Source organism: Pogona vitticeps, chromosome 2 (assembly GCF_051106095.1).
Source record: "Pogona vitticeps strain Pit_001003342236 chromosome 2, PviZW2.1, whole genome shotgun sequence".
NCBI lineage: Eukaryota > Metazoa > Chordata > Lepidosauria > Squamata > Agamidae > Pogona > Pogona vitticeps.
Window position 1 is genome coordinate 122368546 of NC_135784.1, and position 17039 is coordinate 122385584.

General features: G+C 41.7%; 1 protein-coding gene and 1 non-coding gene across 4 annotated transcripts in view; both read left to right on the forward strand.

Annotated features, from left to right (window-relative positions):
* TNPO2 (transportin 2) overlaps positions 1–17039 on the forward strand; it is a 40875-nt gene that overhangs the window by 20185 nt on the left and 3651 nt on the right. For all 3 annotated transcript variants that reach the window (XM_078385844.1, XM_020800370.3, XM_072990303.2), the window contains exons 9-23: positions 181–299; positions 2181–2241; positions 3841–4009; positions 4925–5077; positions 5695–5920; positions 6550–6721; positions 8491–8577; positions 8969–9076; positions 9523–9681; positions 10925–11012; positions 11965–12063; positions 13223–13318; positions 13840–13915; positions 14892–14991; positions 16158–16232. In XM_078385844.1, the coding sequence (XP_078241970.1) occupies positions 181–299; positions 2181–2241; positions 3841–4009; positions 4925–5077; positions 5695–5920; positions 6550–6721; positions 8491–8577; positions 8969–9076; positions 9523–9681; positions 10925–11012; positions 11965–12063; positions 13223–13318; positions 13840–13915; positions 14892–14991; positions 16158–16232 (1788 nt within the window). The remainder of the gene's footprint in view (positions 1–180; positions 300–2180; positions 2242–3840; positions 4010–4924; positions 5078–5694; positions 5921–6549; positions 6722–8490; positions 8578–8968; positions 9077–9522; positions 9682–10924; positions 11013–11964; positions 12064–13222; positions 13319–13839; positions 13916–14891; positions 14992–16157; positions 16233–17039) is intronic.
* LOC140705296 (small nucleolar RNA SNORD41) lies at positions 6333–6403 on the forward strand. Its single transcript, XR_012084724.2, has one exon. It is a non-coding gene; the product is annotated as a small nucleolar RNA SNORD41 (small nucleolar RNA).

Sequence of the window (17039 nt, forward strand, 5' to 3'; positions counted from 1 at the left end):
ACTAGGTTTTATTCCCACGATTTGACGCTGTTGATGTGGGCTATCACATCAAAGCACTGTTGGCCTTTGATGGTAACATTATTTCAGCATTCTGTGAGATAGACAATAGGAAAGGTAAAGCAAATCCAGTAGCTGTTTCTGAACCACTGCTTTAGTTTACTGCTCTTGTATCCTTTCCAGTACATGTTGCAACGGACCCAAGACAATGATGAGAATGTGGCATTGGAAGCATGTGAATTCTGGTTGACCCTGGCTGAACAACCTATTTGCAAGGATGTGCTGTCTTCACACCTGGTGCAGTGAGTAGCTTCTGCAGTAATGCATTGTCCTTGTTCTGAGAACTCGTTATGCATCCAGACATGCAATAGCTTTGTGCAAATGGACATAAAATGTTCCCTTATTGCTGAAACAGTTCTGCTTGGTTGTTTCATCTGGTTGAGGTGTGGGCAGCCTACTGCTAAAATGTTTTTGTTAGCAAGAAAAAGGGATTGGTGCTCTTGCAAATCTTCAGGGTTGGTAATTCACTGATAATTTTTATGAAAAGCTGGTGCATGTCACTGGGATTAAAAAGTGGTTTCTGCGCCTACACAGATTGCCCATCTCTATTCATAGTTTAATATACTCTTGCAGAACACTGGGAAGTTAAAGCCCTTCTACATCCTTTCCCTCAACTACAGCTGGGGAGACATTATTTAAAATCTGTCTTTATCTGTTGTTACATTTTACTAGGGAAGTACACAAAATGCAGTAAAAATGTAATATAATAATTATACATTAAAATATCAATTACCATGGTAAAAAACAAAATACATAATATAATCAAACTGACATAAAGTAACTTACAATGTCAGGTCAAACTAATGTTGACCTGGCCCCAATGGGTCTTTAATACTGATGCTAGTCAAACAGCTACAGGCAGGGAAGAGTCTTTCATTCGTCATATAATATTTGAAGAAGAGCCTCTTCTGGTCTTAAAATACGGGCAGCTTGATGTGGAGAGATGCACAAGCTGCTTAGGACCTGAGTGTCACCACTCAGAATTCAGATTAGGCCCAAACGGGCAGCCACTCTAGATCTTTTAAGATTTTATGCAACAGGACTCAACCCGACTGTAGTCGCTACAGTTTTGGTTGCTGTGTTCTACACTAGGTGAAGCATTCAGGTCTTTAAATGCAGGCTATTCTACAAGGCATTACAGTATTTAGCCAGGAATTTATGAAGCACTATGGACAGACTTCTCCTGTCCAGAATAGTGGTAACTGGTGAACCACCCAACCATGGGAAAAGGAAGTCCTGGGAGATCTCCTCTCCCCATTCCATGCCATTTTCTGAAACTGAACCTGCTGGGAAGCAGAACAATTGGATCAGTGTTCCACCTTTACATCCTGCAAAGTTGGTCCAACAGAAATACCTTTCCAGGGTACCAGAAATCATGGATTGATCAAAGAGGAACAACAGGATTGTTCTCTCCATCACTGTCCTGAAAGAAGCCATCTATCGTGATAACTAAACACAGGTCTGAACCTGAATGAGAGGGTCTGAGCAGTTCCCTGTTTTCAAAAGTGATAGCATGCTTTGCAAGACTTTGGCCAAAAGGAGATATATATTAATTGGGCAGTAGTTATTAAAATCAGTTAGGCTTAAAGATGGCTTGCAAGCCAGTATCACAATCTTCCCTTGTTTCTAGCTCATTATTAACAGGCAGGATAGGCATAGTGATCTTCTGCATGCCTCAGACCACTTTGGCGATATCCTTGGGCTGCATCATCTCAAATTTGGCCTTCACAACTGGACTGTATGGTGCTCTGGGCATTCTGGATTGCCAGAAATATATAGTGTGGCCAGGGTGCTCTCTTCAGAATTAGGAGAAAGAAGGTAATTTTAAAATGGTCAGTGGAGTGTGTAGAAACTTCTGCCATAGTTGCTGTACAGCGTGTTAAATGCATTTGGATATCTGCATTTTAATTTAAATTAGCAAGAGAACCTTTGATTTTTTTGTGCTGGCTGTCTTCCAGGGTAGACTTGCAGATTATAACTGGCTGTTGAACTTGCCTACTTACCTGGACATAAAGGCCCAAATACCTAAGAAGTGTGTTGGATCCAAATTTAAGCACAAGCAACTGATTTAATGGAAATAAAACTCTCAACCACAGTTATTGACATGAACTTTTTCTTGACAGGTTGATTCCAATTTTAGTGAATGGAATGAAATATTCTGAAATTGACATCATATTATTAAAGGTATTTATCTATCTGTTCAAACAACTTTGGAAACCTAACTTGTGTGGATTTGAGACGTTACTTTCCTAAGTATATGGTAGTATATTTCTTTCTTCTAGCCTGTTTACTCAGTATAACAAATTAAAGCACGTCTATGTTTTAATGTGTTGTGAATAGCTCAGGTAAGTTGGATCTTGTTTCTCTCTGCTGCTCTTACTATGATCATCCTTGCTAGAATAGTAGAAAGTAGGATGGTTGATAAGTCTGCAAAGCTGAAACAGCACCTTCTGTTACCCCCAGTCAGGAAAAATTTGCCACTGCTTCTGATAATTTGAAGAACTTTGCATTTTAAGCCTTTCAGTCTCCTAACAGTAATAGTAGAAATTATTGTCCAAGTTCCTTTAAAATTTAGCATTCCTACGCCATTGGTATCCTGTGATTACTAACTTTACTATGTTGAGACTGTGGAGGTTGAAGCTGCCATCCAGAGTATGTAGTGCTGAAGTTACAACCAGAGCTCTTCTGCTGTACAGTGGTGCCCCGCTTGACGACGACCCCGCTTGACGACAAAATCGCTTGACGATGTTTTTTGCGATCGCTATTGCGATTGCAAAATGAAGGTTCCAGTTGGGGTTTTTTTGCATTACGTTGATTAGGAGTCTGCTTCGCGAACTGTTTGTTTGCTAAACGATGATTTTTCCAGTTACACAAAATGGCTTCCCTCCCTTCGCAAAATGGTAGCTTTCCGGACCCCTGCTCCGGAAGACAGCGATTTTAAACAGCTGATCGATGGTTTTCTATGGGCGATCTTCGCTGGACAATGAGGTATTTCTCCATTAGAACGCATTAACCAGTTTTCAGTGCATTTCAATGGTTTTTTTCTTTTCGCTTGATGACGATTTCGCTTAACAGCGGTTTTCCTGGAACTGATTATTGTCGTCAAGCGGGGCACCACTGTATGTTCCATGATAAACTGCAGCTATCTGCTAGCTGCATTTCTCCTTATCAAGTAGATGAAAACCATTCATTGGCTTGTGGTTATGTTAGTCGAGATCAGACACCTGTTTCTTTCCCCCCTCCTCTGTTTTTCTTAGCAGCATGGAAATGCCAATGATCCATTTTATGTTCTCTATAACTCCATTTAACATAGGATTTATGATTCTTGAAATGTAGTACGGCTCTTTTGCTGTTAAAAAGAAAGGTGTGAGTGTCTGTATGAAGTCACAGGCTAAGCAAATACAGCCATGGAAGTGATGCATAACCTTCAACCTGACATCAATGATGGTTTGTTTTTATTCCTACTGTCTGATCCATGGGAGCCAGGCCTGCAGAGACATTGTGGCTTCTTTCTTTCTCTCAGGGCTTTTCTATAGGCACAAAATGGTTTTGATGATGTGAATCGCACTTCACCAAGAATAAATGGTCCTATGTGTTTCTAGAACAAATCTACCCTACTCGCATTAATCATGCATATTAGGGGGAAGCATTCAGCCCTTGTGTTGGAGGGGCCCTAGAAGTGCAGTGCTGTCTTGCAGAATGATGTCACATGGCCAGTAGGGAAGATTCCTGAGCCCACTGAATGCCTTGTACTCTTCCCTTCCCCTCCCCACTGAAATCCAGGGGGACGTGGAAGAGGATGAAGCCATCCCTGACAGCGAGCAGGATATCAAACCGCGTTTCCACAAATCGCGCACAGTTACTCTGCAACATGAAGAGGAGCGGTTACAGGATGATGAAGATGGAGAAGATGAGGATGATGACGATGACACGCTGTCTGATTGGAATCTGAGTGCGTAGGAGAATTGTACCATGTTTTACTCTTTCAGATAGCCTTTCCCAAACTTGAGGCCTCAGGGGTTCTTGGAACATGGCTCCCCAGAAGCCATAGCTAGCAAGACGGCTGGGAATTGTAATCAAGAATGTCTGGCCTCTAGGTTTGGGAACCTTGATTCATATGATTCATAGGAGCCAAGGGTGAAAGCACTGGGAGCCAATTGTATGGGCACTGTCTGTGTAGGGTCTTGATAGCATCCCTGGCAATAGGTAGTAGATGGAGGCTATCCCATAGTTCACCCATTTCAGTAGTTTCTTACCTATGTAGGTACCAGTCACACATATTTGAAATAGTTTCTTGCTTTCACAGAATCAGACTTGGACTGCATGTTCTTATTAAAGTGTCCCATTATGTTTCTACTTGTTAGTGGCTAGTGGAAGTAGTAGGATTGGTATAATGAAGTGTGGGGCATTGCTTTAAATAATAAATTGACTAATGAGCTGAAGATGAAAAGAGGGGAAATGTTTCAATATTTTTATGCTATTGGGTAGATTTATTGAATTTGTATTCGTGAAAGGAAAGGGGAGAGCCTCTAAACAACAGTCAATACAATTTTGGAAAAGAGGTTCATATTAAAAGTATTGCTCCAAAGGGTCCCGTGAGTAAGGGGGTGCACTGTGGTTTAGATTTGTAATAGTAAGTATTTTGTATTCTTATATTTTTGTTTTGGAAATTTCAAAATAAAATTAAAAAAAAGAGGAAGTAGTAGGATTGTAGAGCCCAGGTTTCTCATATCAGTAAAGCAATTGCCTTGTATTTTGATCCTAATGCAGGCACCCCACCCCCCTCGTTTGTTGCTTTTGCCAGGACTCCTTGAATCCAGAGCTTGTTTCCTTTTATTTCTATTACACGGTTATATCTCTCTTATAGGAAAATGCTCTGCTGCAGCCCTTGATGTCTTAGCCAATGTCTTTAGAGATGAGCTCCTTCCACATCTACTGCCGTTGCTAAAGGGGCTGCTCTTCCACCCTGAGTGGGTCATAAAGGAGTCCGGAATCCTTGTCTTGGGGGCCATTGCTGAAGGTGAATGCTGCAATTATTGACTTAACCAGGAGTGTCCTCTGCTGTGAGGTAGAGGTACTGGCAGTCCCTTAATGGTAACAAAGAAATGACAGGTTTAACTGGTTTTTCTGATGCTCATTTGCATTTATTTTATTTACTCCCTGTCTTTATCCCAATAAAGAGACTTAAGATGGCTTATGTCATATTTCAAAGACCAGAACATTTGAAAATATAATAGTATATAATAAGCATTATAATAATATAATAAGCAATTAAACTTATTTATGTATTAAAACAGCTAAATAAATAATTTAAAGCCATTTAAAATATATTACAAAAGGGGAAAAGTACTATATATTAAACCTGCCACCTTGGCAGCTAGCTATTCACTTACTAGAAAGATCTGTGTCTGCTGTCAGAAGTACAGCAAGGAGGGAGCAAGCCTGCCCAGCGAATTCCATAGCTTGGGAGCAGCGACTGAAAAAAGGCCTCACCTTATGTGCTTGTGGGTTGGGTGGGACTGAAAGAGAGGATTCTCCTGAAGATCTTAAAACCTGGTGAGTGGGGCTCATATGGGGAGATGCAGTGCTGTGTGTTAGGAACACACGATGGAAATAACCTTAATTTTGCATTTCTAGGATGCATGCAAGGTATGGTTCCCTACCTGCCTGAGCTGATCCCCCATTTGATCCAGTGCCTTTCTGACAAGAAGGCCCTGGTGCGTTCCATTGCCTGCTGGACCCTGAGCCGCTATGCCCACTGGGTTGTGAGCCAACCCCCAGACATGTATCTCAAGCCCCTGATGACGGAACTACTCAAGCGGATTCTTGACAGCAACAAGAGAGTGCAGGAGGCTGCTTGCAGGTGACCTGCTCATCTCATGATTTCATCTCTTGGGCTTCTGAACAAATGTGTAGATCTTAGTACTAGAGAGAGAGAGGGGCGGGGTAGGGACAGGGGGTTCTGGCTTGCTGCCTTGAATAGATTTTCATTCTGATGGCTCCTTACTACTTAAAGCTGTATCTGTTTTAATATGAAAATGTTTTCCCCAGAGCTGTTGCAGGGTCCTGCCTTATCATGGTTAGGCACTGGAGCTGGTAAGCACCAAGATTAGCTGGAGTAGATGTAATAAGAGAAATTAAGAACACCCATTTAAAAAGCATGAGCATGCCTTTAAGTAGGATTTCCAGTCTGGAGCTAAAGTAGATTGTATAAGGCATCTGAACTATAAGTCTGCCCTTGTTAGACTCCTCTCTTCTGCATTTTAAGACTTTCTTTGGATGTGATGAAGAACTTGATGTTTGAGTTCTGCAGTGATGGTTCATGTATTCTTACTGTCTGATCCAGAGAATGTCCTCATACTTCAGAAAAAAATGTCACTTCAGTCTGTAATTGACTCTTATGCAATGAAACTGATTTGTTAAGCTTCTAGTAGTATAGAACTTAGCCAGATATATGTTCTCATTCTTGTGTTTCTGTAACTTTGATTATAGTGCATTTGCCACCCTTGAAGAAGAGGCTTGCACAGAACTCGTTCCATATCTCAGTTTCATTCTGGATACTTTGGTATTTGCATTTGGGAAATACCAACACAAGAACCTGCTGATCCTGTATGATGCCATTGGCACTCTAGCTGATTCTGTTGGGCACCACCTAAACCAGCCGGTACATGTGTTCTTCTGACTGCTGTGGGCTGTGGAGACTACCAGCATTGACTTACTATAATTGTTTGAATGAGATATTTTAGGACAATGTTAAATCTAGTCCTTGAATATACTGAAATGCAAAATGTCAATTTGTTTTCCTTTCACTAGGGTGGTAAAACATATTTTGCATGCAGCAAAACTCACAGTTAATCTTCAGCATCTTCAGTTAAAGATATTGAGCAATAGGTCTAGGAAAAGTAAAATACAGTGTATTTGGTGAGCTGGGCTAATGATCTGACATTGTAAGGGCTATAAGATGTGACATGATGCACAATGAGAGCACTGCAACTTATTCTTGCTGAAACTGTTCCTGCACAGCTGTTCAGCTTCTAATTTTTATAATCAAAACTTTAAAAGTGAGACATTATAATTTCTTATTAATGGGCATCAGTTATTCTATGGTATTCTCATATTATGAAAGAACTTGCCTTAGCATCCTGCAGCTGAAGGTAGCTATAGGTTGCTGGGAGCTGTTATTAAACCTACTTGGCTTCTAAGAGATAGTGCAGTAAAATACATGTGCATTTTTTTAAAGAAGTAAAACAGCAGCATACTTATGCCTTGCCATTTGTGTAAAGTGTTTTTATGCTGTTGTCTAGGGCAGGAGTCTCCAACTCCTGGTCCGTGGCCTGGTGCTGGTCCGCAGCCTTGGCCAGACCAGGCCATGGACACAGATCTTCTGCCCCTCACACACACTCCCTCTGCACGCCCACCCGCACAGCCCCTTCACGCATGCTTGCATGTGTGTGTGCATGCACGGCCCCTGTCTGTGCATGTGCAAGAGTGACCCCTGCCTCTTTGCGCAAGTCCATGAGTGTGCACGTGCGTAATGCCCCTTCGTGTATATGCGCGAGTGCAGGGGTTGCCCTGCCCCCCTTCACATGGACCCCATCCCCCCAACCAGTCCGCTGTGTCAAAAAGGTTGGGGACCACTCCTGAGATGACTTTCGATGTACATCCACAATATGAAATTAGTTGAAGTTTCAAATTATGTTACGTATAAATGTAGCTGATTTTTTTTTAAAAAATCAAAGTAATACTAATAAATAGCATTCAGCTGAGATCAAAAGTTAAGCTACAGGAAACACAGTATGTGTAACAGCTCAGGAAGAATTACATTTAAGAGAAGGCAGTTGTAAACAAAGGTGAAGTACAGGCAGACTAGTACAAATGGACGCATAGTAGTCTTATCCATAAAAATAAATTTATCTATTCTTTTTCATTGTCTGGACATTATTTCTGTACTTGATTCCAGGTCTACATTCCCTCTTATTTCTGTTCCCGCTGTGTGTGGGGGCCTTGCCCCATGCACGCACAGAGCAGTGGGACTTCATCCGAAATGGAAAATAAACAAATCAGCTGCTGGCTGCTCATGAGCAGCTCTCTGTGTATGTGCATCTTAGAGGGAACATTGTTCCAGGTCCAAAGACACTTTTTAAAGAAACCCAATCTGTTCTTCTCCAGACACAGTAGTTTTAGCTGTGAAATGATGCCCGACTAGACATATCGTCCAGTTTTGTGAACATTAACCATGTCCATAGAATTCTAGGAGAAATCCTGACTTGATTTCCTCTGAGCTGAGAAACAGTGATGATCAGTTGAATACAAGACATTCGAATCCTGAAGTAATATGTTGAGTATTCAGTTCTGATGGTTTCTGGGCTGAGTTTGTGGCATTGGCAGCAGCTGGTAGTGAAATGTGTTTGTAACTGGTTCCCTCTTCCCCAGGAATATATCCAAAAACTGATGCCGCCACTGATCCAGAAGTGGAATGAGCTGAAAGATGAGGACAAGGATCTCTTTCCTCTTTTAGAAGTGAGTGCTCAACCATTATTAATTTGGATGGACGCTATAAAGAACAAACCTTTATGGAATGTGAGAACTATGTTTTTTTGAACGTGTATTTTGTATGCTGTTAAGAAGTGGATTAAATGTATGTGAATGAGCTGAATCATTACAAGTATGCAGCAAAAAACAAACTTGTTCATGATTGTAGCTCCTGTTCTTGAGGTGGCACCTTGGCTCCTGTTACACCATTATAGCCACTTGAAAGAAAACAAGACCTTGTTTATGCTCCTTTCAGGCCTGTGCTCAGTGGTCTTTGTTAAACAGCTTCCCTGACCCCTTGAAAGATAAGAAAATACACATGCCAGGTTATTAACCTTCTAGATGTGTTTTTGAGCAGTTATCTTTTTTTTTCCTATAGTGTTTGTCCTCTGTAGCAACTGCTCTCCAAAGTGGCTTCCTTCCATACTGTGAACCTGTCTACCAGCGCTGCGTGACACTTGTGCAGAAGACTCTTGCCCAAGCCATGGTATGATAGGATAGGCTGGTGTCCTGGAGAAGTTTACTTGAATATATGTCTAAATGTCAAGAAACCTGTGTTACACTGGGAATTACGTGAGGCAAATGAACCGCACTGGGAATTACTTCAAATGGTCTTAACTATATGAAATCCTTTATGCTCTAGACCGTTAGTTTTCAACCTTCAATAGGTTATCTAGATGGTTTGGACGTCAGCTGTTCAAATCTTTACCATTGACTTTTTTTTTTGATTGGGGCATCTGGGAGCAGAAGCCTGGAACATCAGGAAGTTTAGAATTGCGCTAAGTGGTTAAATTGTAACCTCTCGTTCTATTGCTTTAACAATGTCCCTATTCTATTTCAGCCTGTTGTTTAGTGAAATGCATTATGATTTTGATGAATTTCCACATTTTCTTAGGGATGAACGCTGAAAGTTCTGTATATTTCAACTTGCAGATGTACAGTCAACATCCAGACCAATATGAGGCTCCTGACAAAGACTTCATGATAGTTGCTCTTGACCTGCTGAGTGGTCTTGCTGAAGGTCTAGGATGCCATGTGGAACAGCTTGTAGCTCGGAGCAATATCATGACTCTGCTGTTCCAGTGCATGCAGGTGGGTGAGACTGTCTCATGATGAGCATGCATCTGAACATACATTCTGAGATATGATAAATTAGTCTGAATTTTGCCATGTAAATCAGGAACCTGTGAAGACATTTGACTGCTGTCAGTAAATCCTTTGTACATGGTTGCATGTGACTGTCCTATCAATAAGCAAGAGCAAGGAAAGCAAGGAGCTACCGTATTTATTTGTTCAAACATATTACATTGTTTTATCTCTCAGGGCTCTCGATACAATCTATGGTAAAATTGTAGCAGTACAAAAATAAGGCACAACAAGCTAAAAATCAAAACAGTACTATTTTATTGCCATAATTGAGCCTCTTTTGATGGTAGTACACACAGCACGGTCTGAAAAAGGTAAATTATGGACAAGCTCATATAGGAAGCAAATCTACCTGAATATAGAACTGGCAGGCAGAAATAGTGTCTGATCAGGATATGGTTCTTTAACATACATTTTATTTTTGGATTTGATTTCCTTCCCATTAGTGCAAGCACTACTCATTGTGGTTTTCGGGTTAAAACTTAAACCCCTCAAGACCCCACATATCAGTCAAAAATATGGCAATACACAACAATAATTACCGTATTTTTCGCACCATAAGACACACTTTCCCCCCACAAAACAGGGGAGTGGAAAGTCTGTGCGTCTTATGGAGCGAAGAAAACAGATTATATTTTCCTGTTTTCTTCTCCTAAAAAATTGGTGCGTCTTATGGAACGGTGTGTCTTATGGAGCGAAAAATACGGTAAATCATAAATATAAATAACCGTATAATTGAAATTTTTGCATCTTTACTTCATTTCTGAATATGCAAACAGCAAAATAAGAACCCATCAGATGTTTAATTCATTGAACTGGTACTAGTGTTTTTTTGTGTGGGGAAGGTATAGCAGTTGTAGAGTTCTGCTAGGAGCCCATTGCTTTCCAGGGAACTAGCATTACCAGGTCATATTCACAGGATTTGGGGAAGGGTTTTATCCCATTATAGATTGCATAATTATGAGCTGCCAAAAGCTCCTTCCTAGCAACGTTAATTGAAATTTTCTCCTTGTCTTCTGTGAGGAATCCATTGGTTGCCAGAAGAAGAATTTGGTAGGAGGTAAAAAGTATAAACAATGGTTTTATCCGGCATAATAGATCTTTAACTCTCTTTTTCTACAAATTTGGAGAATGAAAACCAAACATGATGGATACACTAGAATCAGTATCTTTCTTACTTTTCTTTTAGGACACCATGCCAGAAGTTAGGCAGAGCTCTTTTGCACTCCTGGGAGACCTTACCAAAGCCTGTTTCATGCATGTCAAGCCATGTATTGGTAGGTCCCTGTTGAATTATTCATCTTCAACCTTCAGTTTTGTTTGGGAGCTTTTTTTTACATAATAGTGTTTTTTGTATTCATACTTTTTCCATTCCTCAACTAATAAAGATGCTAAATGTGCTGCTAGTACTGTGGGAGCTCATAGGAAGACACTTAAGTCAGAGGCTCTCTGATCCAGCAGAGGAGAAGAAAAGAAGAATCAGATTTCAGTGTTTTGATCCCAAGCACCTGTCTAAAATCTCTTTCCTTGTTCCACTGTCCATCAAATGAGAAAAGCAGTTGGACAGCTAGTGACAATCAAAGTACAATCTGTAGGAAATAGATATATTGGTTGTTTCACTCTTGCTGAAATAATGTTATCCTCATTCTTGGCTCTGTCAGAGTCTAAACTGTGGTCCTTTTTGTAATCCAAGACAGATGGAGGGCTTATGCCAGGGGTGTCCAACCTTTAACCTTCCCTGGCCTCTAGCTGTCCTCCACAGCCCCGCTCCAAGTGCGCTTACCAGCAGCTGTGATCTCAGACAGCAGAGCCTGCCAGCTTCGACTCCGGCGGCTTTATGGGGCTGGGAGGGGGTCCACCTATTGATGGGGACGGTGCAATGCAGTCACACAACCCCACTTTCCCCTCCCCTCCTGCTCCTTCCTTCCCTCTCTCCCCCCCTACCGTTGTGACATGCCCTGGCCACATTCCGGCCACAAGCACCGGAAGTGTAACTTGAAACTTTGGAATTTCTTAAAAAATAAAAAATTGCACTGGGCCACATTACGAGCCAACCTGGGCTGCATGCAGCCCGCAGGCCGCAGTTTGGACAAGCCTGGCTTACGCTGTTCCTTTTCCTGCCTGTACAAACTCGTTTTAGGACTTCAGAAATTATGTGGTTTTATTCTGTTCTTTAGTGTGTCTTTGTGTAGTACTGCTCAGTGCTGACAAAATATATTTCCTCTTCAGCTGAATTCATGCCCATCCTGGGGACCAACTTGAATCCAGAATTCATTTCAGTATGCAATAATGCCACTTGGGCTATTGGAGAAATCTGTATGCAGATGGGTAAGTTTATAAGGAATCTACAATTCAGTCAAAGGCTGGCCTTGTGCAACTATCCCATTCCATAGTGATATTGTCTTCTGGCTCTCTACACGTGAATCTATTAGCATATTAAACCTGGTAGGCCTTTGGTTGCTTAGAAGGACTATTTATCTGACTACGTGATGGTTGCATTTCAACTGATTTTCTTGAGTTTTTAGTAAAGTTTATCTAAATTGTTTCTAGAAATGCTTTGTCATAAAACTCACTTTTTTTGTTCTGGGATGGTAGTGAAATGCTCCAATGATAGCTACAAAATACTTTAGCAGTACTTTACCTGCAATAGTAACCTGTTTGGACGTGGGACACTTTTTCTCTCCTTGTGTATACTTTTGTGGTTTAGAACCTCATTTTTTTCTCTGGAGGCTGACAAGCGTTTTTCATGACTTACGCTAGGTTGTGAGTAGGAAGTGAAGGCTCAGTTTTGTTCTCTTTTGGTTGAAAGGGCTTGGGGGAAAACATGTACCGTATTTTTACGATTATAAGACAACCCAATGTATAATAGCCCCCCTTTTCTAACCCCGAATTAGAAAATTTGATCCCTGTTTTTCCCTTCCTTTTGCTAAGCCATGAAGCTTAGCAAAAGGAAGGGAAAAGCAGGGATCAAAGGGCTCTGACCGCCGCTTTTCCCTTCCTTTTTGCTAAGTCCTATGGCTTCACAAAATACAGGGGAAAATGGCTGTCAAAGTGACTGCCACTTTTCTCTGCCTTTTGGGAAGCCAAGGAGCTCAGCAAAAGGAAGGGAAAAGGGGCGGTCAAAGGGCTCCGGCAGCAGAGGCAGCAGCAGGAGGCAGAGACAGTGGCAGAGAAGCAGCCCAGTTCGGCTGCCTCTCGCCGCCGCTCGATCACAAGGAGACGATCGCTGGAGGGGGTGATCCAGCAGTGGTGGTGGCAGTCAATGGGCAGCAGCGAGAGGCAGCTGAGACGGGCTGCTTCTTTGTCTCATTTTCCGCCTCCTCCTCCTGCCTTCCATGTATAAAATGGCCCTCAATTTTTCCTCTAATTATTTTAAGGAAAAGTGTTGTTTTATACATGGAAAAATACAGTAATTATAAACAGGACAAGGTTGGGACCCAGATTCTTGGGGTATATATGGCTCATCTGATTATTTCTTGCTTACTAGGGGCTGAAATGCAACCATATGTTCAGATGGTCCTGAATAACCTTGTGGAAATCATCAACCGACCAAACACTCCCAAAACACTTCTGGAAAATACAGGTGAGGTGGTATTTTAATTGGTGTGTAAATTATATTATCTTTCATTGCTCTTGTTTTTTTCCTAGTTAACTACTGATCTTTAGATAAAGGATAAGGGCACCCTTTCATGCATTTGTTTTAGAACAGGAGCTGTCTTTATTCATGCTGGAGCACATGACCCATTTCAGATATGTATTTAAATCTTTGGTCTGTAGCTGTCTTCCTCCACTAACATGTTCTTGGCTGCTCGGAAGCAGTCTGCTGAGGCCTTGTCCTTGGATTAAAGAGCTAGTTTTCTTTTACAGAAGTCTCTTTCAGTCTTTTTTGCACACAACAGTTGACAAGTATGGCTCTCCAGTGGTGGTATCTTTATGTGTTCTAATATCACTTGGTGCAGCACTGTGCACTTCAATACAGCATAGCTTAGATGCTGTGCTCCCGTGTATTCTTACCATTCCAACCTACTGATCTCTTAAACCTACAGAATCGACAGGGGTGCTGCTTTCTGCAGTTGTGACAGGCTTGTTTCTCTCCCTTTCTAGCCATCACGATTGGACGCTTGGGTTACGTCTGCCCTCAGGAGGTGGCACCGATGCTGCAGCAGTTTATCAGACCTTGGTTAGTGTTTATACTGAGACGAGAGGCAATGGCCTTTTGGTCTCTTTCTGCAAGGGATGGCACACTGGGACACAACCCTCTTAGCTTGTCAGGCATTCTGGTGTAATTCTAGAATCAATGGACGGGAACCTTGGGGCAGTTCCATTCAATCTGCTTTCTCCAGTAGCTGAATAGTTTAGTTCTCATTCGTCCTCCTCTCCTCATTTTTGCTAAACCGCAGAAGCCTGTACTGCAGGGTCAGAAGACCAAGCAGTCGTAAGATCGAATCCACGCGACGGAGTGAGCGCCCGTTGCTTGTCCCAGCTCCCGCCAACCTAGCGGTTCGAAAGCATGCAAATGCGAGTAGATAAATAGGTACCATCTCGGTGGGAAGGTAAACAGCGTTCCGTGTCTAAATCACACTGGCCATGTGACCACGGAAAGATTGTCTTCGGACAAACGCTGGCTCTATGGCTTGAAGAGCGGGATGAGCGCCGCCCCCTAGAGTCGGACACGACTGGACAAAAATTGTCAAGGGGAACCTTTACCTTTAACATTTTGTAACATTTAATCTCCACCATCACAGAGGGTGGAATACTTGTTTGAAATTCACTTTTTAAAGCGTATGGGAAGGCCCTAAAATACCCCCTTTTCACCTAATTTGCACTGCTTGACTTGATCTTGTGAGTTTGTTGGTAAAACATTTGATCTTCTAACTTCAGCTGATAATTCAAATTAAATCCTAAACACCCATAAAGTGTTCTGACTAAAATCTGGCACCCAGAAGCTAAACCAGTGAAAAGACATACATGGTGCAGAAGTTGTGAAAGAAATTACCCCATACCCCCCATGGCTCTTCAGTAAATCTTAGTCTTTGTTATATTGGTTATTATTTGCTTACAAACACATAGTTGTTTTTATACGCTGGTTTAGCATTATTGTATGGGTTCTCAGGAAGCAACTTTGGGACTATTTCTTAATATGCTCTGGCTCATAGGTGCACATCCCTGAGAAATATACGAGATAATGAAGAGAAAGACTCTGCTTTCCGTGGCATTTGTATGATGATTGGAGTAAACCCTGGTGGAGTTGTTCAGGTAATTATGCTGTGTGCAGTCATGCTAGTTAGCCCAGAATATAACCTTTACTTTCTCAGAAAGAGGTTGTGCTTGAGCATCACTTGAACAATCTCTGTAATAATCTTGTGGTAATTGATAGGATCCTATGCAGCTACCATTGTTGCAGCTCAAATGGCATGCTGCTTCTAAAGAAGCAAAATAATTATGCTGTGTTAATTTTGATGCATCCACCACTCCTATGTCATATGATGCTTACTTGCCCTATCATAAAAGGAATTGTAAGAGACACTAAATATAATAGTGGGATGTTTTCAGTAAGGAGAAGCCTTTTAAAGGACTCCTGGGTTTGAAGGTTTTCTCCTTGTTTTGAGATGGGAACATAGCTCAGAAGAGGAATGAATGACCTTAGCATGTAGGCAGAATGTACAGTATGAGATCATGGAAACTAATATATGAGTAATAGTGAGCTCTGTGGTACAGTGATTAAACTGCAGCCGAGCTTCTGGTCAAGACCCGAGTTTGATGCTGGCAGGTTCAGGTAGCTGGCTCAAGGCCTAATTCAGCCTTTCATTCTTCCGAGGTCAGTAAAATGAGTATCCAGCTTGCTGGGGGGCATAGTTTCCTTGCATAATTATGATCTAAATTGCCCAAAGAGTACTCCAGTCTCTCCAGAGAGAAGGGGGGGGGGAGAGGGAGAGAGAGAGAGAATGAGAGAGAGAACGAGTGAGAGAATGAATTAGATGAACTAGATGCTGGGGGTGGGGGCATTATTTGTAAACCAGGGGTATCTCTTCTGACTGAGTGTTGAGATATGGAATATACTTGGTGTGTGCTTTCACACCATTCTTGATTTCTGTGTCCACTTCCTGTATTTAGTTTTCTTTCTTTTTTCATGTTTATGAAACTGTTTTACTACTTACAGCAATTTTGTTTCACACTAATGCAAGCTGAAGCATCAGCGTTTTGCCATATTCCTGCATGGACTACTAATCTTATTCTGGTTCAGCCCCATGCAGCAATCATTTGGGGGTATCTATTCATGGGAAAAGAAAGGCACACCAAGTTTTGCATCTTCACATCTTGGAAATACAGTTAGTTTTCAGGTCATGTAGTAGTTTAGAATGGTAGGAAATCCAGCATCTATTTATTTGGGATGTATCTTAAGCATTCTTATTCTACTGTAGGATTTTATTTTCTTCTGTGATGCTGTTGCTTCCTGGGTGAGTCCGAAGGATGACCTCAGAGACATGTTTTATAAGGTATGTTGCTCCAGTGGGAATAATTTATTTTACAGGGTACTAAGAGGAGAGGATTCACCCACTTACTACAATGGCAGTGTTTGTTTTGGGTATACTACCAAGGTTCCCTCTAAGCTGGGCATGTGTGTGGGCGCCTCTGCCTCCCTGCGCGCAGCTGTCTTCTTCCTCCATGCAGCAATTGCATTAGGTTCTGGATGCAAGGGAACCCGGGGGGGGGGGTGAGAGAGAGAGGCGGAGCTCCGCCCTGTGAAGCTGAAAGAGGATACTGTACATTGTATACTGCTGTTGGTTCCTAATGCATATAGATATGTAAGACTATTGTTAACACTACAAGCCGTAATACAGAATTAATGTATAACCACTTGCATTGGTGCAGATTGGTGCAACAATTATAATATATATTTTAATTCTTGGCTCTCATTTTAAACATTCCAAGCAGTATATTCAGCAACCATAAAAGATAATTTTCAAGCCCCAAATGTCATACAAACATCTTTGATGCAGCAGTGACTAGAAGTGTCTTTTGCTATGTCCTTACCTAAAGAGCATTACAGTATGTCTGACCTGCATATGACTAGGAAACGAATGCCTATAGCCAGGTAATCTTGCCATGTGGTGTTGCACTTCCAGTCTGAGAGCTTAATCACCTTCCTACCAGTGGCTCATCCAGTAAGCAGTATCTTGGGTCTGAATTTAATAGCAAGTCTCATGATTATAACAGCTAGTCAGATTTTTTTGGCTTTTTAACTCCATCCATATGCTCTGTGCTTTGTGTCACCTAGTTTAATGGACCATTCCAGAGAACAC